We start from the raw sequence: 20775 nt of genomic DNA, 5'->3' as shown, positions 1-20775 counted from the left end.
GGATTAAAATCCAACTCTGAGTCAACTATGTAATTTTCCATGGGACTTTTGCCATGGATCCCCCTCCGGCATGCCACAGTCCAGGTGTTAGTCCCCTTGAAACAACTTTTCCATCACTTCTGTGGCTAGAAAGAGTCCGTGTGGGTTTTAAATTTTGCCTGCCTATTGAAGTCAATGCCGGTTCGCCCGGTTCGCCCGTTCGTGAACATTTGCAGAAATTTGCATTCGCCGTCCGCAAATGGAAAATTTTATGTTCGCGACATCTCTAGTGATGAGAAAGGCTTGGCAAGACTGAGGTTAAATAATAGGCTTCAGGGAGGAATGTCCAGAGAGGACAGTAGCCTAGTAAGCAGGGCTACCGCCCTGGGTTATGGCTGGTCACGGGTTTGAATCCCGACAAACAGTCTGTCCCTGCAACCTCTCCGTACACTGGTAAAATACTGAATGCAAATTGGCAGCCAGATCGGTTTTATTTATAAGGTAGGGGGTATGTCCATGTGCTGAAATGTCTCAATTGGCTGTCCTGTACCACCTGATGAATGTTTCATGGGTCAAAGTTTTTTACAGTGTAAAAGAATATGGCGCCGGTGGACATCGCCATATGTACACCCGTTCGGCGAACCCCGAACGAGCAATGTTCGCTGCAAAACGACCGCCGAGTGAACCGCATGGGCATCTCTATATATAGCTTTTAACCCCAGTTTCCATAGAATATTACATAAAAATAAGTGTATTTTACTATGTTCATATGTGCAGACAAAGACATGGACAGCATGAGAATGTCTGCAGCTAATTGGAGTGCAGTCATATGATGCCTTAGTGGGCCCAAAGTCAGAGACCTGTCCGATATTATACATGGCAGTCCTAGGTGGGGACTCTGTTGCAGATTTTTCATTGGTGCCCAGGAACTTTTGAAGCTGTGCCTGTGTAGAATCTTGTCTAAAAACCTTTTCACCTATCCTTAAAACTTGGCTTTACATGCACTTTACTTTTATGGTTTTTGGGTAAGGCCTCTTGCACATGAACGTGTGCCCACCTTGACCGTGCTGCGTAGTGCTTCATAGTGCTTCCGTAGGGTTCCGTTCCGTACTTCCATTCCGCACCATTCTGCATCTACGGGCCCATTCAAGTGAATGGATCCGCATCCGTGATGAAGAATGCCCACGGAACAGCACCTGTGTATCGCAGATCCGCAAATGAGGTCCGCAATATGGCCACAGAGCCCACATGTTCGTGTGAAAGAGGCCTAAAGCAGATTTGTGCTTTACTGTTGTTTGTGTTACTTGCTGTTTATGAGAACAGAACATTACTGAATGGAAGGTGTGTACAGGAGCGAGTGCTAGTGAGCAGGAATAAATCCAACAAGCTCTAGCTGCCAAATAAAGACTTCATTGTACTCCCCCCACTAACTTTAATTCTGTCATTATCCCCTCCTTTACCCTCCTCTCTCCTTTTCCCCTTTTCATCCTCTCTCTTGTCCTCCTCCCTAACACTCTCCCCTCCCGTACATTTCTCTTCCCACCCTTCTTCCCTGTATCCCAGAAAACGCAAATATCTGCTCACAGGGATCTGAAGTGAAAGAAGTAAAGAACGAAATTGAGGGAGTGAAGGGGAAATCCAAATATTTCTCTGGGAACAAAGCCCATTTACATCCAGCTGTCGTGACAGGCTCCCTCACAGGTAAGATATTTGTGATTTCACATGAGGAATAGAGTAGGACATCAGATTTTATGATTAAGTTGTACAATGAAATTGTTCTGCATGTTTTAAGCTGCAGTGTTCCACTGGGAGCAGCCAAGCAGTGTTGTTGTATTTTATGTTACAAAAGCTGATTGTTTCTGCACATAACCCATAGACTATCCAGAAAATGTTCTGATGACCAGCCTTCCTTGGCCTGCATAAACCTAAGCTTTAAAGAACACCTAAAAGTGTCACAACTGCTAGTAAGAGAGCCATTAGCAGTAAACACTGTACAAAGAAATCCTTTGCTGCATTTCCAGTTCAAATACTGCAGCATACTGTATGGAAGCAGGGCTGTTAGAACATGTGTACAAGGGCCAAAAGATGCAATAATCCTTGTGACTGGTTGCATACAGAGTCTTATTTTTGCTTCCCCCCCCCCCCAGTTTTGGATTTTTTTTTTCATTTTTCCACTAATTATGCATTCTTTTGCAACTTTCAAGTCTATAGTGAATTATGAAATTCAGTACATAGCGTTCCATTTGAGGTTTTTTTTTAGCATTTTTGTCAAAACACAGCTGGGTTTTTCATTGAACATACATGCAAACTGGAGTTCTGATTAGAACATCTGTGGGGGAGTTTGTTGCTAACCAAAATGCCAGTGTTTGCATTTTTTTTTTTTTAAAAGAGAATCTGTCAACACTTTTGACTAAAACTTTGCTAAACTGCTGACAGCACTACATGGTCCTAGAAAGAGCATTGAACACATATCTATTGTGGAGCTTTCATTTTGCCAGATTCTGCTCCTTAAGTGCACTGGAGGCCGAGCTTCACTATGAAGTGCCTTCTGCTTTTTGTACAGAACGGCTTCACTGTCCCACCCCTCTGTTCTGAGTGACATTGCCACTACAGTTGTCACTCAGTAGAGGGCAGGGTCTGTGAAGCAGCTCAATGCAGGGAGCAGAGTGCCCATCACATTGAAGCTCCACCTCCAGTGCACTTAAAGGGGTTTTACAGGATTTTAATATTGATCGTCAGGATAGGTTATCAATATTTGATTAGTGGAGATCAAACTCCCTGCACCTCCACAAATCACCAGTTCCCAAGTTACTCTAGTGCAGGGGTGCACAACCTGCGGCCCGGGGGCCACATGCGGCCCTCGATATCATTCTGTGCGGCCCCCAATCATCTGGTGACAGACATGTATGTCTATGTCTTGTGGCTGCTCACATGCATTTTTCATGTATTCTCCCATTAGATGTGAATCCTGGAGGCGTAACCAGACATTTATAGTATATACTGTATGTACAATATGCAATAAATACAGTATATCAGTTGGTAATACCCCTTAAACTTTTATTTTTGGGCCTTTGGCCCTTGGGATTCCTTTAGTCTGACAATGTGGCCCCCAACCAGAAAAGGTTGTGTACCCCTGCTCTAGTGTATGAAATAGGTGTCAGAATCATATAGCTTTGTCCATTATGTAGTGGACAGAGTTGGTTACTGCAGTACTGCTCCCATTCATTTCAGTGAGAGCAGTGCTGCAGTAATCAGCTCTCTCCATTAAGAACAACAGGAGGCATGGCAAATACATCTAGAGGCTCTGCTCTCTCTGCAACTGCCACACCCTCTCCTCTTTAATTGACAGGGCCAGGTGTGATCAACTGATCACGTTTACACTGCCTGGCCCTGTCAATCAAAGTGGAGAGGGTGCAGCCCTTGCAGAGAGAGCAGAGTTTCTATGAATAATTGCAATGCACCTGACAGAGGATCATTTGCTTATATATATGAACATGGGGCCAACACATATGCCTTCAGCTGCTAAGCGCACATGTAACAAGTCAGACAGTCTCATAGGTACAAATGTGCTTACAGAAGCCTTTTAAGGAGCAGAATCTGGTGGAATCAAAATTCATATTGTCACTAATCAAGACATTTAAAAATAAAACTCTCTGCAAAAGCTATGTTTGTCCTCTTCTTCCCCAACCCTGCCTAGTGTTATCAGTAGTTTAGCATGCTCAAAACTGTTAACAAATGCCCTTTAATGATGTTAGGAAACCATGCAAAATCATCTGTAATATTGGCTCCCACGAATGGGTGATCCCTGCCTCACCATTTGGTCTTACCCTTAGAAACCCTTTGTGTTAACAGTTTATAACGACTATGTTAAAAAGTAAAAATGTGAATTGCACTTGTGCAAAGCAATATCCTGATAAATTCAGCTCCATACTAGCTGTTTAAGCCAGTCTTCAGTTTGTTTCCCCTTGTTGTGACATTGCACTGTCAAAATGTATGTGTTAGGCCTATTGCACACGTCCGTTTTTTTTCTCGTTTACTGGCCGTTTTTTGCGTTCCGTATACGGTCCGTATACGGAACCATTCATTTCAATGGTTCGGCAAAAAAACGGAATGTACTCCATATGCCTTCCGTTTCCATATTTCCGTTCCGTTTTAACATAGAACATGTCCTATTATTGCCCGCAAATCACGGTCCGTGGCTCCATTCAAGTCAATGGATCCACAAAAAAAATGGAACACATACGGAAATGCCGTTCCGTTTTTTCCTGAACCATCTATTGAAAATGTTATGGCCAGCCCAATTTTATCTATGTAATTACTGTATACTGTATATGCCATACGGAAAAACGGAACGGAAAAACGGAACAGAAACAGAAACACAACGGAAACGAAAAAACGGAACAACGGATCCATGAAAAACGGACCGCAAAACACTGAAGAAGCCAAACGGCCGCGTGCAATAGGCCTTAAACAAATCTGTGCATACATCGAAAATGGTCTCTATCAACTGTTGAGAATCCTATGTACTAATATTAATCTAACGGAAAGTAATGATAGTCACATTCTATAGCGCAACATGGGGTGGGGGTACGGCACTGTCTTAGTTTTTAACTGTACCTGGGACTTTGATAACCAGCCAATGCGCTTGGGATACGGTCTGCAGACATATCCCTAGATATTCACAGCAGACAGTTCAAGTGTTGAACATAAACATTTTACTGCAAATGCAGCTAAATAATAAGTTGGCTTAGAGCCCAGATGTGATTTTAATTCACTGTTGGCTGTCCTAATGTTGATGAATAAAAGCTGAGCTTTAATGTGACAGAAAAACACTGTGTATACTCCTGCAATCATCATTAGTATAATTTAAATAGGGTATTTTTGTGCCTCCATGTAATATTTCGAGCAAATAATAGAATGATGCACGCAACAACTTTACAAGGAAAAAATGCATATGTTGTATACAGGTGATACTCGAAAAATTAGAATATCGTGCAAAAGTCTATTTATTTCAGTAATGCCAATTAAAAGGAACTGCATTAATGCAGCTTAAAATTAGAATTTTGTGAAAAGGTTCAATATTCTAGGCTCAAAGCGTCACAATCTAGTCAGCTAATTAATCCATACCCCCTGAGCAAAGGGTACCTCAAAATTGAGACTTTGGGGTTTCATAAGCTATAAGCCCTAATCATCCAAATACTAACAAATAAAGCCTTGAAATATCTCGCTTTGCATGTAAAGAGTCTATCTCATGTGTTAGCTTCACCTTTTAAGTTTTATTACTGAAATAAATGAACTTTGCACGATATTCACATTATTCAAGTTTCACCTGTATGTGTGTGAAAGTACAGCACAATGGCTCTAAGGCTAGACTGGCAAATTCTTGTCTTAGCAAAAAAAGAATTTGTGTGAAAATATAGAGCCAGGCTCTAGGTTTAGAATTTTTACCTTAGTAAAAATAAATACTGGGGTGGGGGTATATTTATGAAGCCTGAATTCCATCCACTGTGTAGTTTCCACCTTCAGTGTACTCCTGCTCAACTCCTATTCACTTGAAAGGAAGCTGAGCTGCAGTATCCATGGTAGTTGCATTAGCCCTTAGGATACCAGAGTTTTTTTTTCATTTTGGTGGTTTCATTTTTCTTCCCTATCCTCCTTGAGCCATAACTTTTTAACTTTTCTATTCACATACCTGCATGAGTGCTTATTTTTTTGCAGGGACAAGTTTTACTTTCTAATGCCACTATTTATTTTGGCATACAATGTAGCGGGAAGCAGGAAAAAATATTCTAAACGGGGTGGAATTGGAAAAAAAACGCAATTCATCCACCATTTTGTGGGTTTTGTTACCACGGCGTTCCGTTTGCATCAAAACTAACCTGTGCCCATCATTCTCTGGGTCAGTTTGATTACAACGATACCACATATGTGTAGGGTTTTTATGTCTAAATAGTGTAAAATTTAATTTAAACTGATAAAAAAATAATTCACTATATTCTGACCCCCATTACTTTTTTATACTTATATCTACTGAGCTGTGCGGGGTCTCATTTTTGGCGGTCAATCTGTAATTTTTATTGATACCATATTGGAGTGTGTGACTTTTTGATAAGATTTTGTAAAAATTTTTGGGGTAAGAGAAGCAATGAAAAAATGGCATATTGGCCATTTTAACTCTTTTTTCCATTATGCCATATTGGAAAAATATTTTCATATTTTAATAGTATGGGAGTTTTTGGTCGCAGTGATATTAATATTCTACAGAAAAGGGGGTGATTTAAACTTAAATATTTTTTTAATTTTGCATATATTTTATAATTTTTTTTTAACTTTTTAATGTATATATGAGTCTACAGAATATATTTTTTTCTAATTCTGAACAATCATGGGTCTTTTAGACATATTATTTAAGGAGAATTGCTAATTTATTATGTTTTCCTGCCACCTGCTGGCCAAAATAAGAATTGAAGATTATATACCCTAGGTATCTTAATAGAGACCCAGGGTATTGAAATCAATTACTGGCAAGGATACCGGTAAGAAACCCAAAAGCGCAAGCTTCCGAGTATTTCACCCTTTAGATGCCGTGATCACACTTGATCACAGCATCTAAAAGCTTTAATTACTGCGATTGGCATTATTCAAAACATCGGAGATGTGCCGGCCATGTGCATGTGCGAGTAGGCTCCATGCTTGCACTTCGCTCATACAGCGCTGCTAGCAAAGGGGTTAATTTATAGAGGCAGGAGATTTATTAATGTATGTTTGACAGTTTACAGGTATAAATACATTTAAAGATATGGTGCTCAAAATGAGCGCCATATATTTGAAGCACCTGTTCCACTTTTTCCAACATAAAAGTTGGATAAAGTGGGTGAGACCAAGGGCAATTATTTGAAATTATTAGTTTTTAATGAAATTTTTTTCCACTTGATTAAAAAAATTCTAATAATTATTATTATCAGAAATCTTGGACATTGTGCATGTTCTGCATTGCCTGGGAGTGATTGACGCACATACACTGAGAAACTAGGTGCAGTAGGCCCACATAAAGTTTTGCTATGGGGCCCAATGAGATATGCGCACACCCCTGCCCCATCATGAAAATAAACATCATTAGCATTATTGTGTCCCAAAATGCTTAATATTAATATTAAGATTAATATATTGTTTTATGGTAAAAGATTCAGTATAACTTGTTATAATCCAAATTTTCATGGTAACTAGTGACGATTGAAGTATAAATAAATTCAATGAGGCTGCTTTGCTGAACTTTACAAAAAACTTAATCACAAAGCGCATTTCTTTGTAAGTAGTGGGTGGCAATGACAGGGAGCAGTGATTGTGCTGCTCCCTATCATTGTACCCCTCAGATGCCGTGTCCATACAAAAATACTTACCTGATCCATTTGCTTGCAACAGGCCGGCCGCTGCAATCTTGCTTGCAGGTCTGCCGCAAAATCTCGCCAAACATGTCATAGGATTTCCTCCAAGATCTTCAAGAACGATTGCGGCGGCTGGCCCCTCGTGAGCAAATGGATCAGGTATTATATTTTTTTTTTTACACTATGTCAGTCATAGAGTCGCTATCACGAAGCACGATGAAATTCAGCTTTGCGGTAAATCTAATTTTACCCAGAAATTCCGATCGCTCATCACTAATGGTAACAAATTAGGTTTTTCTAAAATGATGGTTGAAAATGTTACAAAATGATAGTAAGAAGCCTTGGGACACAAAATCACCCATAATGCCGTGCAGCCAGCGAATCCGCAAATAGTCATCCCTATAAAACCACCATCCCACTCAGTCTCCGCCATTGTCCTATGAACTGAACATGGGAGAGACATGGCAAGTGCTCATGCACTAGGAACAGTGTTGCTGAAAAGGAATAATAGAAAAATATTGGAGAGGGAGGGTGCAGGGAGACTTATTCTGTGTCAGTTTAATTTATTTATTCCTACATTAGCTATAAACTAAGATATGTAATTCAATACCAATAAGATTAGAGCCTTTATTATTCCACTGCCAGCATGCCAACCAATATATCCTGTCTGCACCCTATAGGCTTTCACATCTGTGCTTTCCCTTTCAACTATTGAGATCCATCACAGTGGATTTGTCAATGGGGATAAAACTGAACGAAACAGAATGCACCAGAAAGCATTCCATTCCATTTAATTGCATCCCCCTCACAGACAGAAAAACGCTGCAAGCAGAGTTTTTCTGTCCGTGATGTGGTGCGCAGCAATGTAAGTCAATGGTGGTGGATCCGTTTTATTAGAAACAAAAGAAAACAGATACATCCCCCATTGAGTTACAATGGTTTTAGAGACTGATCTGTCTTGGCTATTTTAGAGATAATACAACCGGATCTGTTCAGAACAAATGCAGACTGTTGCATTATTTTGACAGAAGCGTTTTTACTGATGCATGATGGATCCAGCAAAAACGCTGGTGTGAAAGTAGCCTTACAGGGGCTAGGTCCTAATGATGACCATCCTCAGCTATTGCTGGATTTACTTCTTCTAAATCATCCGTCAAAGTCTCCATCTCCTAGAAAAGTCAGCAAGATGCAGAAAGAGGAGGAGCAGGGTGTTTCTGATGGCATAGTCTTATCAATATTAAGTAATGCGGAAAAGGAGGAAAAGCAGATGGCAGAAGAAGAGCTGCCACCTGTAGGGCAGGAGAGTGTTGGGGTTGCAGAAGTGGGTATGCCAGAGCCGATTTATATTCTGACTTTACTGTCAAATAACCTGCAGGAAATTGCAAGACAGAACAGCAATAATTTGCATATTGTCCCCCGACCTAACCAGCCAAATCCCATATCAGCAACAGCCCCTGTTTAAAGGTGCCGCACCGACTATACAGTGCTATCTTTATTATTAAATCAAAGGTAGCTGTAGGCTAATTGGCTGCGAGGTTCCTCACTGCAGTATGGCCGCAACCCACCTGCAGCAGGGCTGCTCCGTGTGGCCGTACCCTAAGGCAGAGTGGCCTGGGTACACCTGATTTATAGAGATTTGTGATGTATTAACTTGTAATTAATCAAATTTCTTGGTGAAGTCTGGCAAATTTTGTAAAAATTCATTAATTTCCACTTGTAATTTATTAATTTATGTCCATGCTCATTCTGGACTATAAAGGCATTCAGTTCGTCCTGCTCTATAACATGCTGCCTGTAGTTTACATTGCATTTCCTTGGTGACAGGTTAACTTTAATACTCTACTGTATAGTTAAAGCAATTTCTACATTTAAAGTGGCTGGTTCAGGTCTTCCCAGCTACCCTATATTTATTTTCCTACCTGGCAGCATTTAGTAAGCTTTTACATAAAAAATAAAAAAAAAATCCACGAAAGACAGCTACTGGGACCAACAGACCACGATGAGTTATATTAGGGTCCATCAGGTTCCGCATCTGTGCCTGATATGCCTTCTCATGAAACTATCACTGTTTTGTAGCTTTTTATATCAGATTTTTGAAAACCATGGTATTTGTGTAAAAAAAGCTTGTCAAATGGTTCCAGTAAGAAACTGAACTATAAATGCAGATCTACTTATCAATACATCACTTAGGACTGTAGGTATAGATGCAGCCAAGCTAAACTTGATAGTAAACGTGTTAAAAAATGAATTGCAAGAAAAAGTTAACTAATTACAATGGCTTTTGTCACAAGATAACAAACACTGTGACATGTTATCAGAATAAATTTTAGCTCAGCTACATCTGTAGTACATTTTCTATAATATTGCTGCTTCTTTTTATGTTCCACTGAAACTTTGTTATGATAGACAACATTTACAAATAAACTACACATTGTTTGCCAAGTAATACGTTTCCCCCTCCAGCTTCTTACTTTCTTGTGGCTGTAACTTCTGCTAAGTCACTTTCCATCAGTTTTACTGAGTCTGGAAATGTTTGTGTGATTTGAATGAGAATGATGCTACTCATGAGAGCAGATAAAGAAATTCCATGGAAACGAAGCTTAACCACTTAAGGACCACAGGTTTATACCCCCCTAGTGACCAGGCCCTTTTTTACAAATCGGCACTCCACAACTTTAGCGGTTTATTTCTCGGTCATGCAACTTACCACCCAAATGAATTTTACCTCCTTTTCTTCTCACTAATAGAGATTTCATTTGGTGGTGTTTCATTGCTGCTGACATTTTTACTTTTTTTGTTATTAATCGAAATTTAATGATTTTTTGGCCAGAAAATGACATTTTTCATTTTCAGTTGTAAAATTTAGCAAAAAAAAAAACGACATCCATATATACATTTTTCGCTAAATTTATTGCTCTACATGTCTTTGATAAAAAAAAATGTTTGGGTAAAAAAAAATGGTTTGGGTAAAAGTTATAGCGTTTACAAACTATGGTACAAAAATGTGAATTTCCGCTTTTTGAAGCAGCTCTGACTTTCTGAGCACCTGTCATGTTTCCTGAGGTTCTACAATGCCCAGACAGCAGAAAACCCCCACAAATGACCCCATTTCGGAAAGTAGACACTGATGACTTCGCTGATGGACATAGTGAGTTCATAGAACTTTTTATTTTTTGTCACAAGCTAGCGAAAAAGGTGTTTTGTTTTTTTTTCTTACAAAGTCTCATGTTCCACTAACTTGTGACAAAAAACAAAAACTTCCATGAACTCACTATGCCCATCACAAAATACCTTGGGGTGTCTTCTTTCCAAAATGGGGTCACTTGTGGGGTAGTTATACTGCCCTGGCATTCTAGGGGCCCAAATGTGTGGAAAGTCGTTTGAAATCAAAATCTGTAAAAAATGACCTGTGAAATCCTAAAGGTGCTCTTTGGAGTGTGCCCCTTTGCCCGCCTAGGCTGCAAAAAAGTGTCACACATCTGGTATCGCCGTACTCAGGAGAAGTTGGGGAATGTGTTTTGGGGTGTCATTTTACATATACCCATGCTGGGTGAGATAAATATCTTGGTCAAATGCCAACTTTGTATAAAAAAATGGGAAAAGTTGTCTTTTGACGAGATATTTATCTCACCCAGCATGGATATATGTAAAATGACACCCCAAAACACATTGCCCAACTTCTCCTGAGTACGGCGATACCAGATGTGTGGCACTTTTTTGCAGCCTAGATGCGCAAATGGGCCCACATTCCAAAGAGCACCTTTAGGATTTCACTGGCCATTTTTTACAGATTTTGATTTCAAACTACTTACCACACATTTGGGCCCCTAGAATGCCAGGGCAGCATAACTACCCCACAAGTGACCCCATTTTGGAAAGAAGACACCCTAAGTTATTTCGTGAGGGGTATGGTGAGTTTATGGAATTTTTTTATTTTTTGTCACAAAATAGTGGAATATGAGACTTTGTAAGAAAAAAATAAAAATAAATAAATCATCAGTTTCTGCTAACTTGGGACAAAAAATAAAAATTCGAGGAACACGACATACCCCTCACGGAATACCTTGGGGTGTCTTCTTTCCAAAATGGGGTCACTTGTGGGGTAGTTATACTGCCCTGGCATTCTAGGGGCCCAAATGTGTGGTAAGTCGTTTGAAATCAAAATTTGTAAAAAATGACCTGTGAAATCCTAAAGGTGCTCTTTGGAATGTGTGCCCCTTTGCCCACCTAGGCTGCAAAAAAGTGTCACACATCTGGTATCGCCGTACTCAGGAGAAGTTGGGGAATGTGTTTTGGGGTGTCATTTTACATATACCCATGCTGAGTGAGAGAAATATCTCTGCAAAAGACAACTTTTCGCATTTTTTTATACAAAGTTGGCATTTGACCAAGATATTTATCTCACCCAGCATGGGTATATGTAAAATGACACCCCAAGACACATTCCCCAACTTCTCCTGAGTACGGCGATACCACATGTGTGACACTTTTTTGCAGCCTAGATGCGCAAAGCGTCCCAAATTGCTTTTAGGAGGGCATTTTTTGACATTTGGATCCCAGACTTTTTCTCACGCTTTCGGGCCCCTAAAAAGCCAGGGCAGTATAAATACCCCACATGTGAACCCATTTTGGAAAGAAGACACCCCAAGGTATTTAATGAGGGGCATGGCGAGTTCATATAAAAAAAAAATTTGGGCACAAGTTAGCGGAAATGTTTTATTTTATTTTTTTCTCACAAAGTCTCCCTTTCCGCTAACTTGGGACAAAAATTTCAATCTTTCATGGACTCAATATGCCTCTCACGGAATACCTTGGGGTGTCTTCTTTCCGAAATGGGGTCACATGTGGGGTATTTATACTGCCCTGGCATTTTAGGGGCCCTAAAGCGTTAGAAGAAGTCTGGAATATAAATGTCTAAAAAACTTTACGCATTTGGATTCCGTGAGGGGTATGGTAAGTTCGTGTGAGATTTTATTTTTTGACAAGTTAGTGGAATATGAGACTTTGTAAAAAAACATATATATATATATATATATATATATATATATATATTTCCGCTAACTTGGGCCAAAAAATGTCTGAATGGAGCCTTACAGGGGGGTGATCAATGACAGGGGGGTGATCAGGGAGTGTATATGGGGTGATCACCCCCCTGTCACTGATCACCCCTCTGTCATTGATGACCCCTCTGAAAGGCTCCATTCAGACGTCCGTATGTTTTTTACGGATCTACGGATACATGGATCGGATCCGCAAAACACATACGGACATCTGAATGGAGCCTTACAGGGGAGTGATCAATGACAAGGGGGTGATCACCCATATAGACTTCCTGATTAGAGTTGAGCGGACACCTGGATGTTCGGGTTCGAGAAGTTCGGCCGAACTTCCCGAAAATGTTCGGGTTCGGGATCCGAACCCGATCCGAACTTCGTCCCAAACCCGAACCCCATTGAAGTCAATGGGGACCCGAACTTTTCGGCACTAAAAAGGCTGTAAAACAGCCAAGGAAAGGGCTAGAGGGCTGCAAAAGGCAGCAACATGTAGGTAAATCCCCTGCAAACAAATGTGGATAGGGAAATGAATTAAAATAAAAATTAAATAAATAAAAATTAACCAAAATCAATTGGAGAGAGGTCCCATAGCAGAGAATCTGGCTTAACGTCACCCACCACTGGAACAGTCCATTCTCAGATATTTAGGCCCCGGCACCCAGGCAGAGGAGAGAGGTCCCGTAACAGAGAATCTGGCTTCATGTCAGCAGAGAATCAGTCTTAATGTCATAGCAGAGAATCAGGCTTCCCGTCAGCCACCAATGCAACAGTCCATTGTCAGATATTCAGGCCCAGCACCCAGGCAGAGGAGAGAGGTCCCGTAACAGAGAATCTGGCTTCATGTCACCAGAGAATCAGTCTTCATGTCATAGCAGAGAATCAGGCTTCACGTCACCCACCACTGCAACAGTCCATTTTCATAAATTTAGGCCAAGCACCCAGGCAGAGGAGAGAGGTCCCGTAACAGACAATCTGGCTTCATGTCAGCAGAGAATCAGTCTTCATATCATAGCAGAGAATCAGGCTTCACGTCAGCCACCAATGCAACAGTCCATTGTCAGATATTTAGGCCCAGCACCCAGGCAGAGGAGAGAGGTCCCGTAACAGACAATCTGGCTTCATGTCACAGCAGAGAATCAGGCTTCACGTCACCCACCACTGTAACAGTCCATTTTCATAAATTTAGGCCCAGCACCCAGGCAGAGGAGAGAGGTCCCGTAACAGACAATCTGGCTTCATGTCAGCAGAGAATCAGTCTTCATGTCATAGCAGAGAATCAGGCTTTACGTCACCCACCACTGCAACAGTCCATTTTCATAAATTTAGGCCCAGCACCCAGGCAGAGGAGAGAGGTCCCTTAACAGACAATCTGGCTTCATGTCAGCAGAGAATCAGTCTTCATATCATAGCAGAGAATCAGGCTTCACGTCAGCCACCAATGCAACAGTCCAATGTCAGATATTTAGGCCCGGCACCCAGGCAGAGGAGAGAGGTCCCGTAACAGACAATCTGGCTTCATGTCAGCAGAGAATCAGTCTTCATATCATAGCAGAGAATCAGGCTTCACGTCAGCCACCAATGCAACAGTCCATTGTCAGATATTTAGGCCCAGCACCCAGGCAGAGGAGAGAGGTCCCGTAACAGATAATCTGGCTTCATGTCAGCAGAGAATCAGTCTTCATATCATAGCAGAGAATCAGGCTTCACGTCAGCCACCAATGCAACAGTCCATTTTCATAAATTTAGGCCCAGCACCCAAGCAGAGGAGAGAGGCCCCGTAACAGAGGATCTGGCTTCATGTCAGCAGAGAATTAGTCTGCATGTCATAGCAGAGAATCAGGCTTCACGTCACCCAACATTGGAACAGTCCATTGGCATATATTTAGGCCCCGGCACCCAGACAGAGGAGAGGTTCACTCAACTTTGGATAGCCTCGCAATATAATGGTAAAATGAAAATAAAAATAGGATTGAATGAGGAAGTGCCCTGGAGTACAATAATATATGGTTAAGGGGAGGTAGTTAATGTCTAATCTGGACAAGGGACGGACAGGTCCTGTGGGATCCATGCCTGGTTAATTTTTATGAACGTCAGCTTGTCCACATTGGCTGTAGACAGGCGGCTGCGTTTGTCTGTAATGACACCCCCTGCCGTGCTGAATACACGTTCAGATAAAACGCTGGCCGCCGGGCAGGCCAGCACCTCCAAGGCATAAAAGGCTAGCTCTGGCCACGTGGACAATTTAGAGACCCAGAAGTTGAATGGGGCCGAACCATCAGTCAGTACGTGGAGGGGTGTGCACACGTACTGTTCCACCATGTTAGTGAAATGTTGCCTCCTGCTAACACGTTGCATATCAGGTGGTGGTGCAGTTAGCTGTGGCGTGTTGACAAAAGTTTTCCACATCTCTGCCATGCTAACCCTGCCCTCAGAGGAGCTGGCCGTGACACAGCTGCCTTGGCGACCTCTTGCTCCTCCTCTGCCTTGGCCTTGGGCTTCCACTTGTTCCCCTGTGACATTTGGGAATGCTCTAAGTAGCGCGTCTACCAACGTGCGCTTGTACTCGCGCATCTTCCTATCACGCTCCAGTGCAGGAAGTAAGGTGGGCACATTGTCTTTGTAGCGTGGATCCAGCAGGGTGGCAACCCTGTAGTCCGCACACGTTAAAATGTGGGCAACTCTGCTGTCGTTGCGCAGGCACTGCAGCATGTAGTCGCTCATGTGTGCCAGGCTGCCCAGGAAAAAGGACAAGCTGTCCTCTGTGGGAGGCGTATCGTCATCGTCCTACCTTTCCCCCCAGCCACGCACCAGTGATGGGCCCGAGCTGCGTTGGGTGCCACCCCGCTGTGACCATGCTTCATCCTCATCCTCCTCCACCTCCTCCTCATCCTCGTCCTCCTCGTCCTCCAGTAGTGGGCCCTGGCTGGCCACATTTGTACCTGGCCTCTGCTGTTGCCAAAAACCTCCCTCTGAGTCACTTCGAAGAGACTGGCCTGAAAGTGCTAAAAATGACCCCTCTTCCTCCTCCTCCTCCTCCTCCTGGGCCACCTCATCTTCCATCATCGCCCTAAGTGTTTTCTCAAGGAGACATAGAAGTGGTATTGTAACGCTGATAACGGCGTCATCGCCACTGGCCATGTTGGTGGAGTACTCGAAACAGCGCAACAGGGCACACAGGTCTCGCATGGAGGCCCAGTCATTGGTGGTGAAGTGGTGCTGTTCCGCAGTGCGACTGACCCGTGCGTGCTGCAGCTGAAACTCCACTATGGCCTGCTGCTGCTCGCACAGTCTGTCCAGCATGTGCAAGGTGGAGTTCCACCTGGTGGGCACGTCGCATATGAGGCGGTGAGCGGGAAGGCCGAAGTTACGCTGTAGCGCAGACAGGCGAGCATCGGCAGGATGTGAACGCCGGAAGTGCGAACAGACGCCCCGCACTTTATGCAGCAGCTCTGACATGTCGGGGTAGTTGTGAATGAACTTCTGCACCACCAAATTCAGCACATGCGCCAGGCAAGGGATGTGCGTCAAACCGGCTAGTCCCAGAGCTGCAACGAGATTTCGCCCATTATCGCACACCACCAGGCCGGGCTTGAGGCTCACCGGCAGCAACCACTCGTCAGTCTGTTGTTCTATACCCTGCCACAACTCCTGTGCGGTGTGGGGCCTGTCCCCCAAACACATGAGTTTCAGAATGGCCTGCTGACGTTTACTCCGGGCTGTGCTGAAGTTGGTGGTGATGGTGTGTGGCTGACTGGATGAGCAGGTGGAAGAAGAGGAGGAGGAAGCCGAGAAGGAGGAGGTGGCAACAGGAGGCAAAGAATGTTGCCCTGCGATCCTTGGCGGCGGAAGGACGTGCGCCAAACAGCTCTCCGCCTGGGGCCCAGCTGCCACTACATTTACCCAGTGTGCAGTTAGGGAGATATAGCGTCCCTGGCCGTGCTTACTGGTCCACGTATCTGTGGTTAGGTGGACCTTGCTACAGATGGCGTTGCACAGTGCACACTTGATTTTATCGGATTCTTGGTTGTTCAGGAAAGGCACGGCTCTCTTGGAGAAGTAGTGGCGGCTGGGAACAACATACTGTGGGACAGCAAGCGACATAAGCTGTTTGAAGCTGCCTGTGTCCACCAGCCTAAATGACAGCATTTCATAGGCCAGTAGTTTAGAAATGCTGGCATTCAGGGCCAGGGATCGAGGGTGGCTAGGTGGGAATTTACGCTTTCTCTCAAATGTTTGTGAGATGGAGAGCTGAACGCTGCCGTGTGACATGGTTGAGACGCTTGGTGACGGAGGTGGTGGTGGTGTTGGTGGTACATCCCCTGTTTGCTGGGCGGCAGGTGCCAACGTTCCTCCAGAGGCGGAGGAAGAGGCCGAGGCGGCAGCAACAGAAGAGGCCGAGGGCGGCAGCAGCAGAAGAGGTAGCAGGGGGAGCCTGAGCGACTTCCTTGTTTTTAAGGTGTTTACTCCACTGCAGTTCATGCTTTGCATGCAGGTGCCTGGTCATGCAGGTTGTGCTAAGGTTCAGAACGTTAATGCCTCGCTTCAGGCTCTGATGGCACAGCGTGCAAACCACTCGGGTATTGTCGTCAGCACATTGTTTGAAACAGTGCCATGCCAGGGAACTCCTTGAAGCTGCCTTTGGGGTGCTCGGTCCAAGATGGCGGCGGTCAGTAGCAGGCGGAGTCTCTTGGCGGCGGGTGTTCTGCTTTTGCCCACTGCTCCCTCTTTTGCTACGCTGTTGGCTCGGTCTCACCACTGCCTCTTCCTCTGAACTGTGAAAGTCAGTGGCACGACCTTCATTCCATGTGGGGTCTAGGACCTCATCGTCCCCTGCATCGTCTTCCACCCAGTCTTGATCCCTGACCTCCTGTTCAGTCTGCACACTGCAGAAAGACGCAGCAGTTGGCACCTGTGTTTCGTCATCATCAGAGACATGCTGAGGTGGTATTCCCATGTCCTCATCATTAGGAAACATAAGTGGTTGTGCGTCAGTGCAGTCTATGTCTTCCACCGCTGGGGAAGGGCTAGGTGGATGCCCTTGGGAAACCCTGCCAGCAGAGTCTTCAAACAGCATAAGAGACTGCTGCATAACTTGAGGCTCAGACAGTTTCCCTGATATGCATGGGGGTGATGTGACAGACTGATGGGGTTGGTTTTCAGGCGCCATCTGTGCGCTTTCTGCAGAAGACTGGGTGGGAGATAATGTGAACGTGCTGGATCCACTGTCGGCCACCCAATTGACTAATGCCTGTACCTGCTCAGGCCTTACCATCCTTAGAACGGCATTGGGCCCCACCATATATCGCTGTAAATTCAGGCGGCTACTGGGACCTGAGGTAGTTGGTACACTAGGACGTGTAGATGTGGCAGAACGGCCACGTCCTCTCCCAGCACCAGAGGGTCCACTAACACCACCACGACCATGTCCACGTCCGCGTCCCTTACTAGATGTTTTCCTCATTGTTATCGTTCACCACAACAACAAAAATATTATTTGGCCCAATGTATTGTATTCAAATTCAGCTGAATATAAATTTGAGGCCTAGTATTTAGGCGCTGGGTGACAGGTATAGATTTACTGACAGAATTAGACTTGGAAATGCACAGTAGCGTGTGTGTGAAGTTATTCTGAATGACCCTATGTGCACCTTGAATATTATATACCCTTTTAGGGATAGATTTCAAATAGCTCTGATACAGCAGAAACCACTAAATTAGGAAATTGCTAAATTGGGAATTGTATTTCAACCCAGAACAAAAAATGTGCTTTGATGGACACTAAATAACTTGCCCAGCCAGAACAGTACAGCAGTAACGACAGATTTAGCTGGATATAAATTTGAGGCCTAGTATTTAGGCGCTGGGTGACAGGTATAGATTTACTGACGGAATTAGACTTGGAAATGCACAGTAGCGTGTGTGTGAAGTTATTCTGAATGAACCTATGTGCACCTTGAATATTATATACCCTCTTAGGGATAGATTTCAAATAGCTCTGATACAGCAGAAACCACTAAATTAGGAAATTGCTAAATTGGGAATTGTATTTCAACCCAGAGCAAAAAATGTGCTTTGACGGACACTAAATAACTTGCCCAGCCAGAACAGTACAGTAGTAACGACAGATTTAGCGGGATATAAATTTGAGGCCTAGTATTTAGGCGCTGGGTGACAGGTATAGATTTACTGACGGAATTAGACTTGGAAATGCACAGTAGCGTGTGTGTGAAGTTATTCTGAATGACCCTATGTGCACCTTGAATATTATATACCCTCTTAGGGATAGATTTCAAATAGCTCTGATACAGCAGAAACCACTAAATTAGGAAATTGCTAAATTGGGAATTGTATTTCAACCCAGAGCAAAAAATGTGCTTTGACGGACACTAAATAACTTGCCCAGCCAGAACAGTACAGTAGTAACGACAGATTTAGCGGGATATAAATTTGAGGCCTAGTATTTAGGCGCTGGGTGACAGGTATAGATTTACTGACGGAATTAGACTTGGAAATGCACAGTAGCGTGTGTGTGAAGTTATTCTGAATGACCCTATGTGCACCTTGAATATTATATACCCTCTTAGGGATAGATTTCAAATAGCTCTGATACAGCAGAAACCACTAAATTAGGAAATTGCTAAATTGGGAATTGTATTTCAACCCAGAGCAAAAAATGTGCTTTGACGGACACTAAATAACTTGCCCAGCCAGAACAGTACAGTAGTAACGACAGATTTAGCGGGATATAAATTTGAGGCCTAGTATTTAGGCGCTAGGTGACAGGTATAGATTTACTGACAGAATTAGACTGGGATATGGCCAAAAAATAACCACACTATTGCTGGTTAAATGCACTTGGTGTGACAGCTTGACCAACCACACTACTGAGGGTTAAATGCACTTGGTGACAGGCGCAGCTTGCCCCTGATGTAGTATATGGCCAAAAAAATGAACAGACTATTGCTGGTTAAATGCACTTGGTGTGACAGCTTGACCATCCACACTACTGAGGGTTAAATGCACTTGGTGACGGGCGCAGCTTGCCCCTGATGTAGTATATGGCCAAAAAATAAACAGACTATTGCTGGTTAAATGCACTTGGTGTGAACGCTTCACCCTGATGTAGGCTTTAGCCGAAAAACAACCACACCATTGAGGTTTAAATGCACTTGGTGACAGGCGCAGCTTGCCCCTGATGTAGTATATGGCCAAAAAATAAACAGACTATTGGTGGTTAAATGCACTTGGTGTAAACGCTTCACCCTGATGTAGGCTTTAGCCAAAAAACAACCACACCATTGAGGGTTAAATGCACTTGGTGACAGGCGCAGCTTGCCCCTGATGTAGTATATGGCCAAAAAATAAACAGACTATTGCTCGTTAAATGCACTTGGTGTGACAGCTTCACCCTGATGTAGGCTTTAGCCAAAAAACAACCACACCATTGAGGGTTAAATCCACTTGGTCGCAGCTTGTGCTGGCGCACCACAAGACACAAAATGGCCGCCGATCAGCCCAGAAAAAAGTGACCGACAAACGGTCTGGGCAGCCTAAAAACAGTGAGCAATTGAGGATCAGCAGCTCAATGACCCACAGCTGCAGATCGATCAATAATCAAATCCTTTGGAGGAGTTAATCTGCCTAATCTCGCCCTACTGTCGCAGCCGCAACCTCTCTCTACGCTAATCAGAGCAGAGTGACGGGCAGCGCTATGTGACTCCAGCTTAAATAGTGGCTGGGTCACATGGTGCTCTGGCCAATCACAGCCATGCCAATAGTAGGCATGGCTGTGATGGCCTCTTGGGGCAAGTAGTATGACGCTTGTTGATTGGCTGCTTTGCAGCCTTTCAAAAAGCGCCAAGAAAGCGTCACAAAAGCGCCAAGAAAGCGACGAACACCGAACCCGAACCCGGACTTTTACGAAAACAGTTCGAGTTCGCTCATCCCTATTTCTGATCACTTCCCTGTCATTGATCACCCCCCTGTCATTGATCACCCCTTTGTAAGGCTCCATTCAGATGCCCGTATGTGTTTTACGGATCCACGCATCCATGGATCGGATCCGCAAAACGCATTCGGACGTCTGAATGGAGCCTTACAGGGGGGTGATCAATGACAGGGGGTTGATCAATGACAGGGGGTGATCAGAAAGTGTTTATGGGGTGATCACCCCCCTGTCATTGATCACCCCCCCCGTAAGGCTCCATTCAGACGTCAGTATGCGTTTTGCGGATCCGATCCATAGATGCGTGGATCCGTAAAACACATACGGGCGTCTGAATGGAGCCTTACAGGGGGTTGATCAATGACAGGGGGGTGATCAATGACAGGGGGTGATCAGGGAGTGTATATGGGGT

At 43.8% G+C, this 20775-nt stretch overlaps 1 protein-coding gene across 2 annotated transcripts in view; it reads left to right on the top strand.

The window, feature by feature from the left end:
• The first annotated feature begins 1472 nt into the window (after window positions 1-1472).
• Window positions 1473-20775, top strand: part of LOC122933338 (proline and arginine rich end leucine rich repeat protein) — a 286012-nt gene continuing 266709 nt past the window's right edge. Inside the window, exons 1-2 of one of the 2 annotated variants that reach the window (XM_044288283.1) lie at window positions 1473-1680; window positions 7402-7523. In XM_044288283.1, the coding sequence (XP_044144218.1) occupies window positions 7515-7523 (9 nt within the window). In that variant the 5' untranslated portion in view covers window positions 1473-1680; window positions 7402-7514. The remainder of the gene's footprint in view (window positions 1681-7401; window positions 7524-20775) is intronic. The other variant, XM_044288284.1, reaches the window with a different exon arrangement.

Source organism: Bufo gargarizans, chromosome 3, assembly GCF_014858855.1.
Source record: "Bufo gargarizans isolate SCDJY-AF-19 chromosome 3, ASM1485885v1, whole genome shotgun sequence".
In the NCBI taxonomy this organism is placed as follows: Eukaryota; Metazoa; Chordata; class Amphibia; order Anura; family Bufonidae; genus Bufo; species Bufo gargarizans.
This window is presented reverse-complemented; position numbering and strand designations above follow the sequence as displayed.